The 17253-nt window shown below is 40.2% G+C and overlaps 1 protein-coding gene across 4 annotated transcripts in view; it reads left to right on the top strand.

The window, feature by feature from the left end:
* LOC125450797 (zinc finger FYVE domain-containing protein 16-like) overlaps nt 1-17253 on the top strand; it is a 78672-nt gene that overhangs the window by 24145 nt on the left and 37274 nt on the right. For 3 of the 4 annotated variants that reach the window (XM_059644783.1, XM_048526983.2, XM_059644782.1), the window contains exon 5: nt 9349-9531. The exons of the other annotated variant lie outside the window; for it this stretch is intronic. In XM_059644783.1, coding sequence (XP_059500766.1) covers nt 9349-9531 — 183 coding nt within the window. The remainder of the gene's footprint in view (nt 1-9348; nt 9532-17253) is intronic. 4 annotated transcript variants of the gene reach the window in all.

The following is a 17253-nucleotide window of genomic DNA, read 5'->3' as shown; positions in this document are numbered from 1 at the left end:
TTTGAGAAGAAACAGAGTTAACAACACAGGAAAACCAGAATGATCTTGCTCTGCTACAGGCGTAGTGGCAATGAGAGAGAGCTGATTAGTAAAATGTAGGTAAATATTTGCTTGACTTTATAGCTGTAAGGTCTTTTTAGTGTTTTTAAGTTTCTAAGGTCTAAGAACTTGTTTTCTATAATTTCTTGAACAAGGTACTAACAAGGAACAGGAACAAAGGGCTCCATGATAATTGATATTAAGCATATATTAAAATGTTTAAATTTAGGCCATGACAGGAGACATCACAGCTGCACTGTGTTCCTGCTCCATGTGGGAAGCTGGAAACGTTTTCAGTGTCCAAGGCCAGCATGTGTACAAGAAGTGTCTCCACTTGCAGCTACTCTAAGCCTAGGTTTCAGAGCTGGAGCAGTGGCTCTGGACACTGGAGCAAAGAAAATGGCAGGTAGCACACTTAGAGGTGTGTCTCACCGCAGGCAAAGGCTCCACCAGGCAAAGTAAGAGGTTCAGGCAGGCACAGCAAGAATCCCCTTTTGGCCATTCCCCTGCAAAACAGATATACCGCTTTGTCTTCTCATCAGGGGAATGGTCTCTCAAGAACAACAGCCAAATTCATGTCACAGTAGTTGGCTCTGCTGCACAGGGGAGGAGCAAAAAGTGTGGAAACGCAAAAGTCATAGGGGACTCAATTGTAAGGGAAACGCTAGCGAGTTTTGAGCGAGTAAGGGAAATGCATCGGAATTTCTGTGAGCGTGAAAGATTCTCGGATGGTATGGTGTCTCCTTTGTTTTAGGCTTAAGGGTGTCTGAATGGTGACAGGATATCCTGAAGTGGGAGGGTGAAAAGCCAGTGGGTACTGCCATGTGCTGGTCAGAGTAGAAATATGTATCAGATGACGTGGCTAAAGAGAGAGGGAGGGGCTAGGGGGAAGAGTTTCAAATTCTTGACGTATTGGAACCAGTTCTATGGGAGGTAGGATCATTACAAATTGGACAAGTTACACCTGGGCAGGACTTAGGCACTGTTGACAGAGTTTGCTGGAATGGTTGGGTAGTGTTTAAACTAAATTGGCAGAGGGATGGGAACCTCTGCAAGGAGTCTGAGGAAGGGGAACCAAGAACAAAGGACAGAAAGGTGAATAAGAGAAGTGATAGGCACAGAAATCAAAGGCCAGAATCAAACAAGGCCATTGTAAAATATAGTGGAACTGGGGCAAGGAACCTAAAAGAAAAGTCTTAGGGTTTTGTCTGAATGCACAGAATATTCAAATGAAGTTGATGAATTAATCTCATAAATTGATCTAAATGGATATGATATAGTTGAGATAATGGAGACACGGCTGCAGTGTGATCAGAGATGCGAATTAAACATCCAGCGATATTCAGTATTTAGGAGGGGCAGACTAAAAGGAACAGCTGGTGGAGTTGCATTACCATTCAAAGATAAACTCAATTTTGAAGAAAATTAGTCACAGTCCATATAGAAGGATTCCTAGAGTGTATTCAGGATGGCTTTCTGGACGAATACATTGAGGAACCAACTTGAGAACAGGGTATTATGCATTAGAACGTAAAGCAGTACAACACAGGAACAGGATCTTTGGCCCACCACGTCTGTGTCAACCATGGTGCCATTCTAAACTAATCCTATCTGCCTGCAGTTGGTCTAATCCCCCTCTTACCTTCATATGTCTGTTAAGATGCCTCTTAAAACATTGCTATCATATCTGATTCTACCACCTGCCCTAATAGAGCATCCATACACACACCACCCACTGCGTGAAGAAGTTACCCCTCGGGTCCTTTTTGAACCTTTCCCCTTCTCATCTTTAAATGTCTGGTGGTGGACTCCATTACCCTTGGAACAAGACCTTAGGTATTCATCCTATCCATGCTTGTCATGATTTTATAAACCTGTAAGTTCATGCCTCAACCTCCAATGCTCTGGGCTTTAAACTTTTCCCCTTTGATCATGTACTTATGCCCCCAAGTATTTGACATTTCCACTTTGGTCAAGAAACTCCAACTATTTGCCCTTTGCACGCCTGTCATAATCTTATATCCTTCAATCAGATCAGCCCTCAACCACTGACACTGGAGTGAAAACTGTCCAAGTTTGTCCAACGGCTCCTTGTAGCTAATATACTCCAATCCAGGCAACATTCTGGTAAACCTCTTTTGCACCTTTGCCAAAGCCCCCACATCCTTCATGCAGTGTGACAACGAGGACTGTACACAATCCTTCAAAAGAGGCCTAACTAAAGTTTTATCTAACTGCATAACGACTTGCCAATGTTTATAGCCAATCCTTTGAGGCAGTGAAGGCAAGCGTACCGTATGCCGCCTTTTACCACCCTTTCGGGGTGCATTGGACTTGCACTCAAGATTCTTCTGTGTGTCAGTGCCCCTAAGGGCATTTACTGTGTACTTCCCTCTTGCATATGACCTCCAAAAATGCATCACCTCACACTTGACTGGATTAAACTCCACCTGCCATTTTTACACCCAACTTTCCCAACTATGTATTGTGCTGTATCCTTTGGACAATCTTCCCCAGTATCCATAAATCCACCAATTTTCTCAACTGCAAACGTACTGATCAGACCACTTAGTTTTGCATCCAAGTCATTTACATATATTACAAACAACAGAGGTCCCAGCACTGATCCTTGCAGAACGCAACTGGTCACAGATCACCAGTAAAACACCTCTCCACAGCTAATTCTGTGACTAAGCCGATTTTTTTAAAAAAAAAGATAAATCCAACATGTACCAGCTTACCATGGAGCCCATGTCCTTTAACCTTGTGGACCAACCTACCATGAAGCACCTTTTTTCAAATGCTTTGGTAAAGTCCATCTGGACAACATCTATGGCCCTATCCAAATCAATCATTATCATTTCCTCAAAAAAATGGAATCAAATTTGTAAGGCACCCCCCCCACACACACACACACACACTGCGCGCGCATGTGCACGCAGCCATGCTGACAATTCATCATAAGTCCATTCTTTTTCAAATACAAATAAATCCTGTCCCTAAGAATCTATTCCTGTAATTTCCCTGCCACTGATGTAAGATTCACAGGTCTATGATTTTCTGAATTATCCTTATTGCTGTTGTTAAACAAATGTTGGTTATTGCCCAGTTTCTAGATGTTTGCCTGAGGCTAAAGAAGGCACAAAGATCTCTGGCAAGCCCCCAGCAATTTCCTTTCTTGCTTGTCTTGGTATCCTGGGATGGATTCCATCAGGCCCTACATACTCATCTATTTCACTATTTTTCAAGATACCCAACTCCACCATCTTCTTAATATTGAAATCCCTTAGAATATCAACATACTCCTCCCTGATATTACCAACATCCATGTCCTTTTCCTTGGAGAATAATGATGCAATGTGCTCATTAAGGACCTCACTCACTTTGTCTGGCTCCATGCGTGAATTCCTTCCTTTGTCCTTGAGTGGATCTACCATTTCCCAGCTATCTTCCTCCTAATATATGTATAAAATGCCTTGGGATTCTTACTGCTACTTGCCAAGGACATGGCTCCTTTTAGCCCTCCTAATTCCTTGTTTAAGTTCTTTCCTGCTTTCTTTATATTCCTCAAGGGACTTCTCTGATTTCAGTTTCTTAAACCTTACATATGCTTCCTTCTTTTTGACTAAGCCTTCAAGGTCTTGTCATCCTGGGTTCATGAATCTTGCCGTCCTTGTCTTTCATCCTCACAGGAACATACTGGTTCTGAATTCCAATCTACTGGCCTTTAAAAGACTGTCATGTCAGATGTGAGTTTACCCTCAAACAGCTGCTCCCAATTTAATTTCTCCAGAGCTTGCTTAATACTTTTGTAATTCGCCTTCCTCCCATTTAGCACTTACACCCAAGGACCAGTCTTATCCTTTTTCATAACACTTGATAACTTGCAGACTATGATCCCTGTTCTCCAAACGATTCCCCACTGAAATTTCAGCCTCCTGGCCAGGCACATTTCCTAATACAAAGTCTAGTATGGACCCTTCTTCAGTTGGACTATTCATGTATTGTTTAAAGAAAACTTCCTGGATGCTCCTAACAAATTTTGGCCCATCTAAGCTGGAAGGGAGTCCTAGTCAATGTTGGGAAGTACTCGCTTCAACAAACCCTGTTATTTTTACATTGTTACATAATCTGTTCCACTATCTCCCACTGGCTATTTGGAGACCAACAGGATAACTCCATCGTAATTGCACCTTTCTTATTCCAGAATTTTATCTATATTGACCTCATTGGATGAACCCTTCAAGATATCCTCTCTTCGTGAAACTACAGCATTTTCCTTAATCAATCAAGCAACTCCCATCTTGCTCTGCACCAAGAAAAGTATAATTGGTAATATTGTTCTGAGAGATCCCTTGGGGATAAGTGGTCGCAACATAAAAGATTGACATGTAAAGTTAAAGCACGTGGAATTGGGAGCAGTGTATTGAGATGGATATAACATTTGTTAGCAAATAGGAAACAAAGACCAGAAATAAATTGTGCTTTTTTTTTCCTGAATGGGAGGCCCTAACAAGTAGGGGCATGGCAGGGATTGTTACTAGAACCCCGGCTATTCACAATATACATTAATGCGAGTGCTGTGGATATTGAAGATATAAAATAAAAAGGAAGTGCTGGTAAAACTCAGCAGGTCTGGTAGCATCTATGGAAAGAGAAACAGGGTGATTGCTTTGAGTCTAGTATGACTCCTCTTTGAAACTTCAGAATTTTTGGCTGAGGTTCATCAGTATTCTAATGACAGAATAAATTTTCTTCAAAAACAGTAACAATAAAGAGTGAAAATTGGACCATTAAGTTTTGGAAAAAGAACATTGAATCATAGAATCTCTGCAGTGTGGAAGCAGGCCACTCAGCCCATCAGGTTCACACCAAACTTCTAAATAGCATTCTACCCAGACTCACCACCTTACCCTATTCCAGTAATTCTGCATTTTCAATGCCTAATCCTCCGAGACCGTGTACCCCTGAATACAGTGGGCAATTCAGCATGGCCAATCAACAAATGGAGAGAATCTTTTTAAATGTTAATGTGAGAATCAAATTTTTAACAATGAGGAAAATAATGGTGTGGTGTAATGTCACTGGATGAATAATCCAGAGGTCAGGTCAGTGTTCTGTGGAATTGTGTTCAAATTCCACCATGGCAGCTGGTAGAATTTAAATGAATTTAATCAATCTGGAATCAGTATTAGCCTCAAGATCATCAATTGTTGATTTTTAAAAAAAAACTCCTCTGGCCCATTAACATAGGGAAAGAAAGTCTGGTCTACTCCATATGTGACTCCAGACCAATAAAAATGTAGCTAAATCTAATTAATTACCCTCTGAAATGGTGCTGAAAGGTCACTTAGGGGCAGACATTCAATGCTGGCCTTGCTAGGATCCCATGGAAATGGAGGTGGGGGAGGGGAAGCGTAAACGAGTTAGTAATTTTTAATGCTTCACGTTAGTCTTAGTGGGCCTACCTAGATATAAGTTTTTTTTTTATTTTGAATTCACATTATTGAAGCAGTTGCCACAATTGTTTGTGATTAAATGATGTTCAGCTTAGAAATGCTGGTACCAGTCACAGGAAAGTGGAATTTCAGTGAATTTTGAGACAAAAGCCTCAGTCTGTTCTGAAGAAGACATGTCAGACTCAACATTGACTCTTTGTCTCCTCACATGTTGCCAGACCTGATGAGTTTTCCCAGCATTTTCAGTGTTTATTTCAGACTTCTAGCATGAACAGTATTTCACTTTTTAATTCAATATTTGCAGCCTCCTGTAAAAATGAAACTTTTTCTAGTTAGTCCATCAAGGCTTGCAAGAAAGGAATATCAAAGTTGCATTTCTTTATGATACCCTCCATGATTGGAAATTATGCTTCATATTGTCTTTATGTATGTATGAGAGAGTGTGTTGGGGTTTCTAATTATTTTTCAGAAACCTGAAGAAGTGTTAAGATTTTTCTTGAAGTAAGCTCTAATGAGGATTCTGGGTGAATATACTACCTGACGGAGTATTTTGGTAGACCCAGGAATGTCTCATTGAGCAGTATGGCAGCTCAGTGGTTAGCACTGCTGTCTCACAGCACCGGAGGCCTGGGTTCTGTTTACACCCCCCTCCAAACCCCAGGTGACTGTGCAAACTCCACATAGACATTCACCCCGTGTCGCTGTAGGTTTCCTCCGGCTGCTTGGGTTTCGTCCCGCAGTCCAAAGATGTGCCAACGAGGTGGATTGGCCATGCTTAAATTGTCTATTGTATTTAGGGATGTGTAGATGATTTGGTTACAACGGTCTGGGTCTGGGTGGGATGCTCAGGGTCGCTGTGGACTTTTTGCGCCAAGGGGCCTGTTTCCACACTGTAGGAATGTTATGGATATATCCTGGATCTCTGCTGCTTGCTAATCTCAGATGGGACAGTAATGACGTTAGTGCCGATTATGTTTTGCCATAAAGCAAAGGAAATAATTAGTTATGATTCTATTATTGGTGTAATTGGTGACTTGCATAATGAATGATAAACAGAAAATGTCAAGAATGTACTGATCAACAGCATTTGTAGAAGGAGGTGGTAAAGGGGTAAATGTTTAAGATCGGTAACCTTTTTCAGAGCCCAGCAACATGGTTGCTGGGTAATGGTAACTAATTACTGCAGTGCTTCTACAGTTGAGTAGTCTGTCAACTGATAGATTCTTACTCGTTGAAACTGAAGTGACCTGAGGTGTCACCTTCCTGAGAAGATAGAAGAAATTGAGGAAATGTGGCAAAGAAAATTCAATTGTCTGCAGATGGTCACAAATTTCCTGAATTCTGAAAAGCTGGGACAAAGTTGGAGCTCATACTTATTGTCCCTGTTGGTACGTATGTAGGTTTTGCTTTTCATTTTGTAATCATTGAGTTGAGAAAAAAAATTTGAAAATGTTTCTGTTCTGTTGCATGTATCATTCACAAGTTCATGTTTTATTAGTTCAACTAATCCACTGCCAATTAGTCAAAAAATACTATAAAGTGTTCCTGAGAAAAGACAGATTTTATTCAAGCTTTTTGTCTTGCACTTATCAGGACATTCACAAGAATACCAATGTAAAGAGGAGCAACATATTACACTAGATAAGGAGACTGCGTTGATTGGCATGTGGAATGTAATTGGAAGAGACATTTCCATGGAGAATTCACCTATTTGTAAATAGCAGCAGACAACTACCAGGTTTTGTTTAATTTCAGCCAGACAGGATGATTTGTGATTGGTGAAGGCATTGCCCTGTGGGAGAATGACTGTCACCTATTTTAAATTGGAACAGGTGCAATGTGTTTACATGTTCTTTATGTCTGCAAAGAGCAGGGGACCTCTGTCTCTTCCAGTACATGACATTGCAACTCTAGCTGATGATCCAAAATCAGTTTGACTGTTTAAATCCTTGTACACTCAGGATTATTCAGCAAATGTTCTCCAGCCGTGCAATCAAATCGAGTGTTGAACACCCTTTTAAGTTTGCAAGCAACAGCTGGTTGGGTATAATCAGTGCCTTGCCTGTTACGAACAGCCGAAGGGCCAAACTGATATGATCTGTCTCTCTTTGGGGCATAAGGCATACATTTATTAGCATCAGTGCTCTTCTGAAATTCATGTACAACATTATTCGCTTGTGTGATTGGATTTATGATTTGACAGCAGTTGTTTAGTGGTGAACGCTGCTATGTTGCGACTGCATATTAGCAACATGAAATAGCTAGCTTTGCCTGTTGCTCAAATGTTTGAACAAGTTATTCTTCCAGAGCATTCTGTAGCAGACTAGGCACTTTACTGGGTGAGAGGTTATGGTACAGAATATAGTCATAGAGACATACAGCACGGAAACAGACTGTTTTGATCCAACAAGTCCATGCTGACCATGTTTCCCAAACTAAACTAGTCATACTTGGCCCATATCCCTCTAAACCTTCTCTATTCATCTGCCTAACCAAATATCTTTCCAATGTTGTAACTGTACCTGTATTTATCACTTTGTCTGGCAGTTCATACCATATCCAAGCACCCTCTGTGTGAAAAAGTTGCCTAACATGTCCTTTTTTATAAATCTTTCTACTCTCACCTTAAAATATGCCCTCTAGTTTTGAACTCCACCCTTCCTAAGCAAAGGATCTTTGCGATTCACCTTATCCATCGATGGGCCGAATGGCCGCACTTCCACTCCTATGTCTTATGGTCTTATGCCCCTCATTATTTTACAAACCTCTAGAAGATCTCTCCTCTACCTCTTACACTCCTGTGAAAAAGTCCCAGCCCATCCAGCCTCTCCTTATAATTCACCTTCCAGTGCTGGCAATATCGTGGTAAATCTTTTCTGAACCCGCTACAGTTTAATAATATCCTTCTGTTTGCAGGGTGACCAGAACTGGACATAGTATTGTTTTGACCGAACAAAATAGGCTATAGTCGTCCTCTAGTTCATTTTCAATGCAGTGCCTTGATCAATTAAGTCAGTGTTGTGAGTTTAAATTTAAATATATCTTGACATTTAGCTGTTAGTCACCATGAGCTGGTACATTTTACTTGACAACATCTCTGCCATTAGCCTACCTGCCTACCAATCAAATCCAGTAGGAAAGGTTTGGAAGGATATGAGCTAAATGCTGGCAAATGGAACTAGTTTAGTTTAGCCAAGATGATTGTATTGGAAGAGTTGAACTGAAGGGTCTGTTTCCATGCTGCATGACTGTAAATCCACTTGCCAACTGATGAGCACTTTCTTCTCATGCAGTATGAAATGCTGTTCTTGTACATTGCCATTCTTGTTAATGTTCTGATGAGTCCAAAATGAAAAGCCTTGACAAAATATCTCCTTCCAACAGTAGTCCAGTTCTGTACTATAAAAAGGATTAACTTGTACAAAGTAAATTACGAATAATATGACTACATTGTAACCAAAATATGGTAGTGTGGTGCTAAAGTGCTGAATGAAACATGCTGAAGCCTATGTAACATGTTAAGTGAGCTTTTTCAACTAGCATCTTTTATACCCTTTTTAGCTTATTTCTGCTTTGCTGACCACTTCGTTTTTTTTCAGTCTTAGTTAGATTTTGGTACTATTCAAGTATAGCAAGTCAAGTTACCATTGGAACCTAAATGTGTATCATTTTTGATTTTGTATATGTTCTGAATTCAACATCAGTTGAATGAGTTAAACCTCAGCTTTACTGTTGATTCTATGTATTAATATGAATGACTGCTGGAAACATTTTGGTGATTTTTGGGAGCTGTTGGATAGTTTCAGGTCAACTGTTCATAAACTAGCACATTTTATTTGGTCTTTTGCAGCTCAAGCATTTAAGACTATGATGAGTCCAACTGGTCCAAGCCCTAACCCTAATATCCCATCAGAATATTGTTCCACAGTTCCACCTCTGCAGCAAGCTCAGGCATCTGGCACCCTCAACTCCCCTCCCCCCACTGTCATGGTACCAGTCTCAGTACTAAAACACCCAAGAAACGCAAGCACAGGTATTTGTTGATTTGTTTTAGTTTTTATTAGATTTCACTTCTTTTGTCTCGTAGAAACAGATAATGTGAAAAAATTATGTTTGGTTTTCATTTCATTTGCTGTTGAGAGTACTTTTCATTTCATTGCAAGAACTTTATTTTTTCTTTGGGAGGGGCATAGCCTATTACTGCTTAAGTATGAAGCACCTTTTCTCTTTCTGTTTGCATCACTGTCAAGTTAAAGTACTACAAATCAGGGCAAGTACAGAGTAAAAAATTCACTGATTTTCTAACATTAATTTAATTCCTACCTCAAAAGATTTTCTTGACTTGTGGTATGAATTCATACATGTTATACACCAGCCATTACCTATTTGTTAATTTATGGTGACCATTCTGTTCAGATTCATAAGGTTTTATTTAGGTTGAGACAGTTCAATTTATGACTGGTGGAGAATTGTTGCAATCAGCAACAAGAGGTGAAAACTTCATCTGAATGAAGTCAACTAAAGTTCAAGGAGTTGTGAGAAGAAATCATGGTGTTCCATTGGAGCTCCCTGTTTTAAAAGGCATGTTCTTACTGACTGACTACGTAACCAGTTATTCTGCCTTTAGATCCAGAGAGTGCATCGCCATTTTTTTTCATGGAAGGATGGTGTTACATCTAGTTGATTTCGTTACTGCGTTATGTCACAAAACAACGCAAGATGTATCCACATTGCCTGTGTTCTTTACCATCATCTCCCAAAAATAAATTCTGGCTTTGCGTAAGTTAGCCATAAAAGTGCCTCGAGGCTGTTGTGAGGAAAATGTAAAAATTGGGCAATTTGTTTCCTCTTGCAATTTTCTCTTTGCGTTAGAGACTTTGATCGGCTGTTATCCATTACAAACAATGATGTGAATAATGAGATGAAAATGAAGATTTAAAACTTTGCTTCGGATTTGAATTATATTTCCCAATTTGCTACTACATATTACACAATTGGTTAGCTTTCAAAATTGTGTCAGAAAGTTCATTCATCTGAATCAACTTACAAAGTCTATACAGGCATTATTGTGATTATAATGAGGTCAGCCAAATGCACATCGTAGAATAAGTTCCCTGATTAGGGCTATTAATCTCAACCAATCAGGGAGCCCTGGCTAACAGATAAGAATGGCAGTATCAGATATCCAGTTCATCCTGACAGCTGGCATTGGGGGAGCTGGTTTAGTGTTAAGGACTCTCCACGTGCAAATAAAGGGTGAATTGGTGAAGGGATATCAGCCTCTCTTGAGTTATTCCAATGGCGACAAGAGTTGATGGTTAACCATGCAAAAGAACCAACTTTCTGAAACCCAGCTGGTTTTCAAACAAGATCAACAATTTGTTTTAACATTGGAAAATGCAACAAGTGGAGCATATGAGTTACAGGGTATTCCAGTGGAAGTGGACACCCTTGCTAGTCCATTTGAGTTTGGGGAACATCACTTGAGTGAATACAATTATACAGTCTCACTCTCACAATGTATCCTGAGCAAAGGGACTGTAAGTCAGTCTGCAGCATAGCCAAGCAATAGCTTTCAGGGAAGTGATGAACCAGCTGTTATCCTCGAAGGTGATGGCACCCTGTGATCCCAAGTGAGATCTGGTAGAATCATGTGATTATCCCTGTAGCATTGGGGTAGTATTAGCTCATAGATGGCACAACGGTGAGGAATGCCCAATAGCATGTGCATCAAGAACTCTGGCTAATGCAGAATGTAAAAATGCCCAGATAAAGAAGTAAGGTTTTGCTGTCACATTTGGAGAAAGGAAGTTCAACAAATACCTTGTAATAATAACAAACCACAAATCTCTGTTAGGTCTACTTAAAGAATACAAGGCAGTGTCACGCATAGGTCAAGCCAAATTTAGTACTCCAATACTAAGTGCTTATAATTACAAGTTGGAACACCGTCCAGGAGGCCAAGTGGCATTTCAGGCATTGTATCAAGTTGTCTTAAATCCAGTTCACCCATCATTATACAAAGGAGGAAGTAACTGCTCTCTCCACAAAATACTGTTTTATTGTCTCAAATCTAAGCCAATATTAATTCATTTTCAAGTCACCCACATTAACATGGTGCTGTTCATGTATTTTTAAAAGCTTTGACAATCAGTGAAGTGAGGATTGCTGGCCAATAAAACACCTTTGCTATCACTTTTGTCTTCTAATCAGGGACCACAGTCAGTTGTTTGTTAATACCTCTTCTGAAGTATCTCACAAGTGCCTCTGTTGCACCAGTGTTTAATTTTTACTTAAATGAAATAACAAAAGAACTGGTGGATACTGGAAATGAGAAACAAAAACAGAAGTTGCTGGAAAAGGTCAGCAGGTCTAGCAGCATCTGCAGACAGAGAACAATAGTCAATGTTTGAGCCAGTGACCCTCCTTCAGAACTGATGGTAGCTAGGGTAAGGTTGTTACTTACACAGATAATGGGAAAGGGTGAAAGAGTGAAGGATAGGTAGAGATAGAACCCAAAGAGAGAAAAACAGTTCCACAGGAAAAGGAGCGGTGAAAGGCCAGTTTGGGAGAATGAATAGCTGCTAAATGGGGATTGTTAGAGGCTGACAATAAATTGTGTGTGGTAGCAGCGTATGTGGTGACAAGGCCCAGTGTAAGAATGTGGGAGAAGGTGCCTTAGGCCATAAAACTACTGAACTCAGTATTAGGTCCAGAAGGCTGTAGAGTCTCCAAGTGGAAAATGAGAGATGTTCTTCCAGTTTGAGCTGAGCTTTGCTGGAGCACTTCAGCAAGCCTGAGACAGATGTTGACCAGTGATCATGGTGGCGTGTTGAAGTGGCAGGCAACTGGAAGCTCAGGGTCCTTTTTGCAGACAGAACAGAGGTGTTCTGCAAAGTGAATGCCTAGTCTGCACTTTGTTTCTCCAATGTAGGGAGACCACATTGTAAGCAGTGAATACAGAACACAAGATTGAGTGAAGTGCAGGTTAAGTGCTGCTTCACCTGGAAGATATGTTGGGGCCTTGGATAATGAAGAGGGAGGGAGTGAACAGCCTGTAACACCTGGTGAAGAAAGAAAACAAGAACAAATTTATGTAGCACCTCAATGTAGCAAAATGTTAGGTACATTACAGTGATAATATATTCTGTTATCAAGCAAAATTTACAATTGGGCCACAATTTTAAGACTGAACACTAAAAACTTATTTAAAAATGGTGGGTTAAAAGGAGGAAAGAGGACTCTGAAGAGCATTTGAGCTCAGAACAGATTGTGCTGCTGTCTTTTCTAGGAAAGCAGAGGTACTTTATGCACGTTTCATACAGTACAACTATGTGTCTGTGCTCAATGTCTGGTTTCAAATGTCTGAATTGACTTTGATAGGACTATTCTGTCTCTGAATATAAGTTTACAGCAACTTTTTGAATTTTTCTGCTGACAAAGATGCAATGTACTTTATTTTCTGCCGATTGCAAACAATGTGTACACATTGCTTGTTCACAAGAATCACATTACACAGTTGTACTGCAGTTGGTGCATATATTAGGAGATGTAATACCCTTTCTTTCAGTTGATCGTGCTGCATGATTATATTTCTGCTGCAGATCACCAAATCACAGTAAAACTGGTGCATAACGTTCCCCACCAGAGGTATGAGTCCGTTTGGAAGTGATCCAAGGTGTGTTGTACCACAACTGAATTTCATATTATTGATTAATGAGCATAAAAATGAAGCTTAAATCTAACAGGGAATTATAAAATGTTGTGATCCCGGTAAATGCACGTTCAAGTTGAGCAGAGGGTTGACCCTTCATGAACAAACTTTCAAGATCCTTTTTTGAGTTATTTTTTTGAATTCTAGGTGTGGGCAACATCAGCAAAAGTCTGATTTTATTGAATAACTCTTTTTTCATTTGTTCCTGGGAATGTGGGCTTCCTGGCTATGCCAGCATTTATTGCCTCATTTATGCTGCTTCATTACTCTGATTTAAGATGGTGTTGAGCTGCCTCCTTGAAAGTAGGGGTGTAGAAGCATCTGTAGGGACTATGAGGGAAGTTGTTCTTGGACTTCAAATCAGTGACATTGATGAAACGGCACTATATTTACAAGTCTGGATAATGTGTGCCTTGGAGGGGATCTTGCAGGTGGTGGTGTTCTCAAGTATCTGCTGTCCTTGTCCTTCTAGGTGGTAGCGATTGTGGGTTTGAAAAATGCGATTAAAGGACCTTTGGTGAGTTGCTGCAGGGCATCTTGTACATTACTGTCACTGTCAGTCATTTGAAACAGTGCATATTCAAGGTAGTGGATGTGATGACAATCAGGCTGGCTGCTTTGTCGTGGATGGTGTTATCATCCTGAGCATTGTTGGAGTTGCACCATCCAGGCAAGTGTGGAGTATTCTATCTCACTGCTGATGTGTGCCTAGTGGATGTTGGACACGCAACAAGCATAACAGGCAAGAGGTGAGTTACTGCAGAATTCCTGGTCTCTGACCCACGACTCTAATTACAGCATGTATATGGCTGTCCAGTTCAGTTTTCTGGGTAACTAGAAATCCTGAGAGAGTAATGGAGAGCCCTTTGTCTTGTGTAGTACTGGAGTTATGGGCAGATCACACTGTGTATCAGTGCCAGGTTTTTCCACTGTAGGACATTGATGAAATAGTTGGAAGTTTGTAAATTATTTTTATTAAATTGAATTTCTGTCATATCCATGTGATGTCCCTTTTTATAACTTGTGTACCTGCATTACTGCACTCTAATTTTTAAAGTAATATTTAGGTGATAGTAGGAACTGCCAATACTGGAGAATCTGAGACGACAAGGTGTAGAGTTGGATAAACACAACAGGCCAAGCAATATCAGAGGAGCAGGAAAGCTGAAGTTTCAGGTCTAGGCCCTTCTTCAGAAATGGGAGAGGGAAAGGGGATTCTGAAATAAATGGGGAGAGAGGGGAAGGTAGATAGAAGATGGATAAAGGAGAAGATAGGTGGAGAGGAGACAGACAGGTCAGACAGGCGAGGGTGGAGCCAGTAAAGGTGAGTGTAGGTGGGGAGTTAGGGAGGGGATAGGTCAGTCCAGGGAGGATGGACAGGTCCGGGAGGCAGGATAAGGCCTGAAATATCAGCTTTCCTGCTCCTCTGATACTGCTTGGCCTGCTGTGTTCATCCAGCTCTACGCCGTGTCATCTCTACACTGACTGAGTTGCTTCTTATGAGTGACTTTGTTCAACCTTGTGACTTAGTTTCTTGCAAATTAAAATGCCTAGTTCATTTAGTAGAGTATTGTAAAAATAAGAACATAAGATATCAGATGTTCTTTGAAAGTGTACTCAAATACTTGCAGAAATCTACATCCCCTGTACTATGCTTCAGTTACTAATCAGCATTAGAATTTAAATTTAATATAAAATGTTAGTCTTTAACTTCTGAAATTATTTTTAAAATAAACAGTTCATCTGTGTATGGAGTACCATTTTAGAACAGACTGACATTGAACAAGGAATTTTTGTTTTGAAAATTCATTCCTGGGATATAAACATCTCTGGCTGGACAAGTGTTTATTTCTCATCCCTCTTTGCCCTTGAGAAGGTGCCAGTATAAGTACTTTCTTTTGAATAAAATGGCCGTTTTCAACAGGGTCCAATCAATATTCTGAATTTTATCAGTTCATGATTTTTCTTAACTTCACTTTCAAGAGCTGTGTTCTGATATTATTGATTTTGGTCCTTCATCTTTGGGCATTGTACCTCCTTCCAAAGCGCGTGTTATTTGGCTATATTGATGTTCTTATTGAATGTCTTGTCAGTGCTAAATGAGGCCAGAATTAAAGTAAACATGAGTGGATGACATAAATTAACAATGAATTGCTGAGGAACTACTGCATTGTAAAGTGTGATGATCTAAATGAAACATTAAACCAATGATTGTTGAATGAACTCCCTTTTGAAGTGAACATTCAATGTCCTGGTGCACTATTTGAACTGATAGAGGCAGTTTGTGTTATCCTGACCAGTGGTGCGTTCTTTCACCACCAAAAAATTCATTGTTAATTATGGAATCTTGTTGTGAGCATCTTGGCTGCCTACCTTGTACATGAACATTATTAATTTGTACTCTATAGATAAAGCACTGTATTTTGTGACTTCAGGACCTCCCAAAGTACATGAAAGTTGATGAGGACTGTTTTAACCTGAGAAATGCAGCTGACAATATTGTATACAGATGAACAACGTTCAACAGTGATAATTAAAACTCCGAGATAACGAAGTGTGGGGCTGGATGAACACAGCAGGCCAAGCAGCATCTTTATTTGTTTTGTGTTATTGATTGAGGGAGAAACACTGGCCGCGACACCAAAAGATAACTTCCCTTGCTCCCTTTGAGAGGATTGTTAGTTCATTTTTACTGCCTTCATAATAGGGCAGCTAGAACCACCATTCTTATAAAAGTCAGTACCTCCAAATTCCTCAGTACTGCACTGAAGTAACAATTAATTTTTCTGTTTGTAAACAAACTTGAAAGTAATCATGTGTAAAGTGTTGAGATAAAAAGTTGTCCTTTTAAAAAACACAAATTCTTATCAGCTTCTGATCTTTGACAAACGTTGCAATATAATTGAAGAAATATTTTCTGCTTCCTCCTCCTACGGATATGACAGACTGCCTCCTGAAATGTTCAGGTAACTGCCCCACTCCCTAATGCCCCAATATGCCTACAGCTCCGATTCCAGCTCAACAACAGTGCTTGATATTCCATTAGTTGCAGAAAATGATGGCATTTTATAGTTGTACAGGAGCATAAATACTCTCCATGAGCTCCCACCTGCCAATGTCAGTCTAACCTTATTTATCAGATTTGTTAATTAACTTTCAGTTGTACTGATTTAATTTGAGCATATTTAGATGATCTATTTTAAGTTAAGCTAAATTAAGTGAAAACACAATATCTCCAAGAGATTTCTTATTTGATTAGTGCACCCCCATAAACTTGTATTTTTTTTAAATACATCTGTTCAGATGTGTTGTGATACACTTCTGGAGATGGTAGGATCTGAACTTGGTCCTCTGGCCCAAAGGTAGACACTATCATTGCACCACAAGAGCCCTCCGCAAGACTTATAAATTGATGCAAATATAGATTATTTTTATGCTACTGGCCTTTAATTTAGCTCTTTTAATCATAGTTTAATTCTGGCCAGTCTCTTCCGAGGCCAGTGTAACTGTTCTGATTTGAGTGCATAATTGAATATACAGTTGAAGCATCCCTTCCAAACCTCTGTTACAACATCCATGAGACACAGGCAAGTGATGGATAATATCACAGTTGAATAGTCTTTTGTTGTCTTTGAGTCAGTTGAGGATTTGTCTCCCCATGATATCTACATGTGCATTTTGAGGGCCACTGAGCAGAGCTCAGAAGAACAAGCAGCACGGTGGTTAAGTGGTCAGCACACCCTGGTTAGCACAGGTTAGCCTCTGCGCCAGGGACCTGAGATTGATCCCACACTCTGGCCACTGTCTGTGTGGAGTTTGCACATTCTCACTGTGTTTGCATGGCTTTCCTCCAGGTCCTCTGGTTTCTTCCCATAGTGATGTGCTGGTTAGGTGAATTGGCGATGCGAAAATTTCCCCATCGTGTCCATGGTTGTCGGTTAGGTCCGTTAGCTGTAGGAAATGCAGGGTTTTGTGAACTGGGTAGGGGGTTGTTTCGTTGGGATGCTCTTCGGAAGGTTGGTATGGGCTGAATGGCCTGCT

The sequence above is a fragment of the Stegostoma tigrinum genome, chromosome 3 (genome assembly GCF_030684315.1).
Source record: "Stegostoma tigrinum isolate sSteTig4 chromosome 3, sSteTig4.hap1, whole genome shotgun sequence".
NCBI lineage: Eukaryota > Metazoa > Chordata > Chondrichthyes > Orectolobiformes > Stegostomatidae > Stegostoma > Stegostoma tigrinum.
The sequence above is the reverse complement of the archived record's forward strand: the minus strand, read 5'-3'. Positions and strand labels throughout refer to the sequence as shown.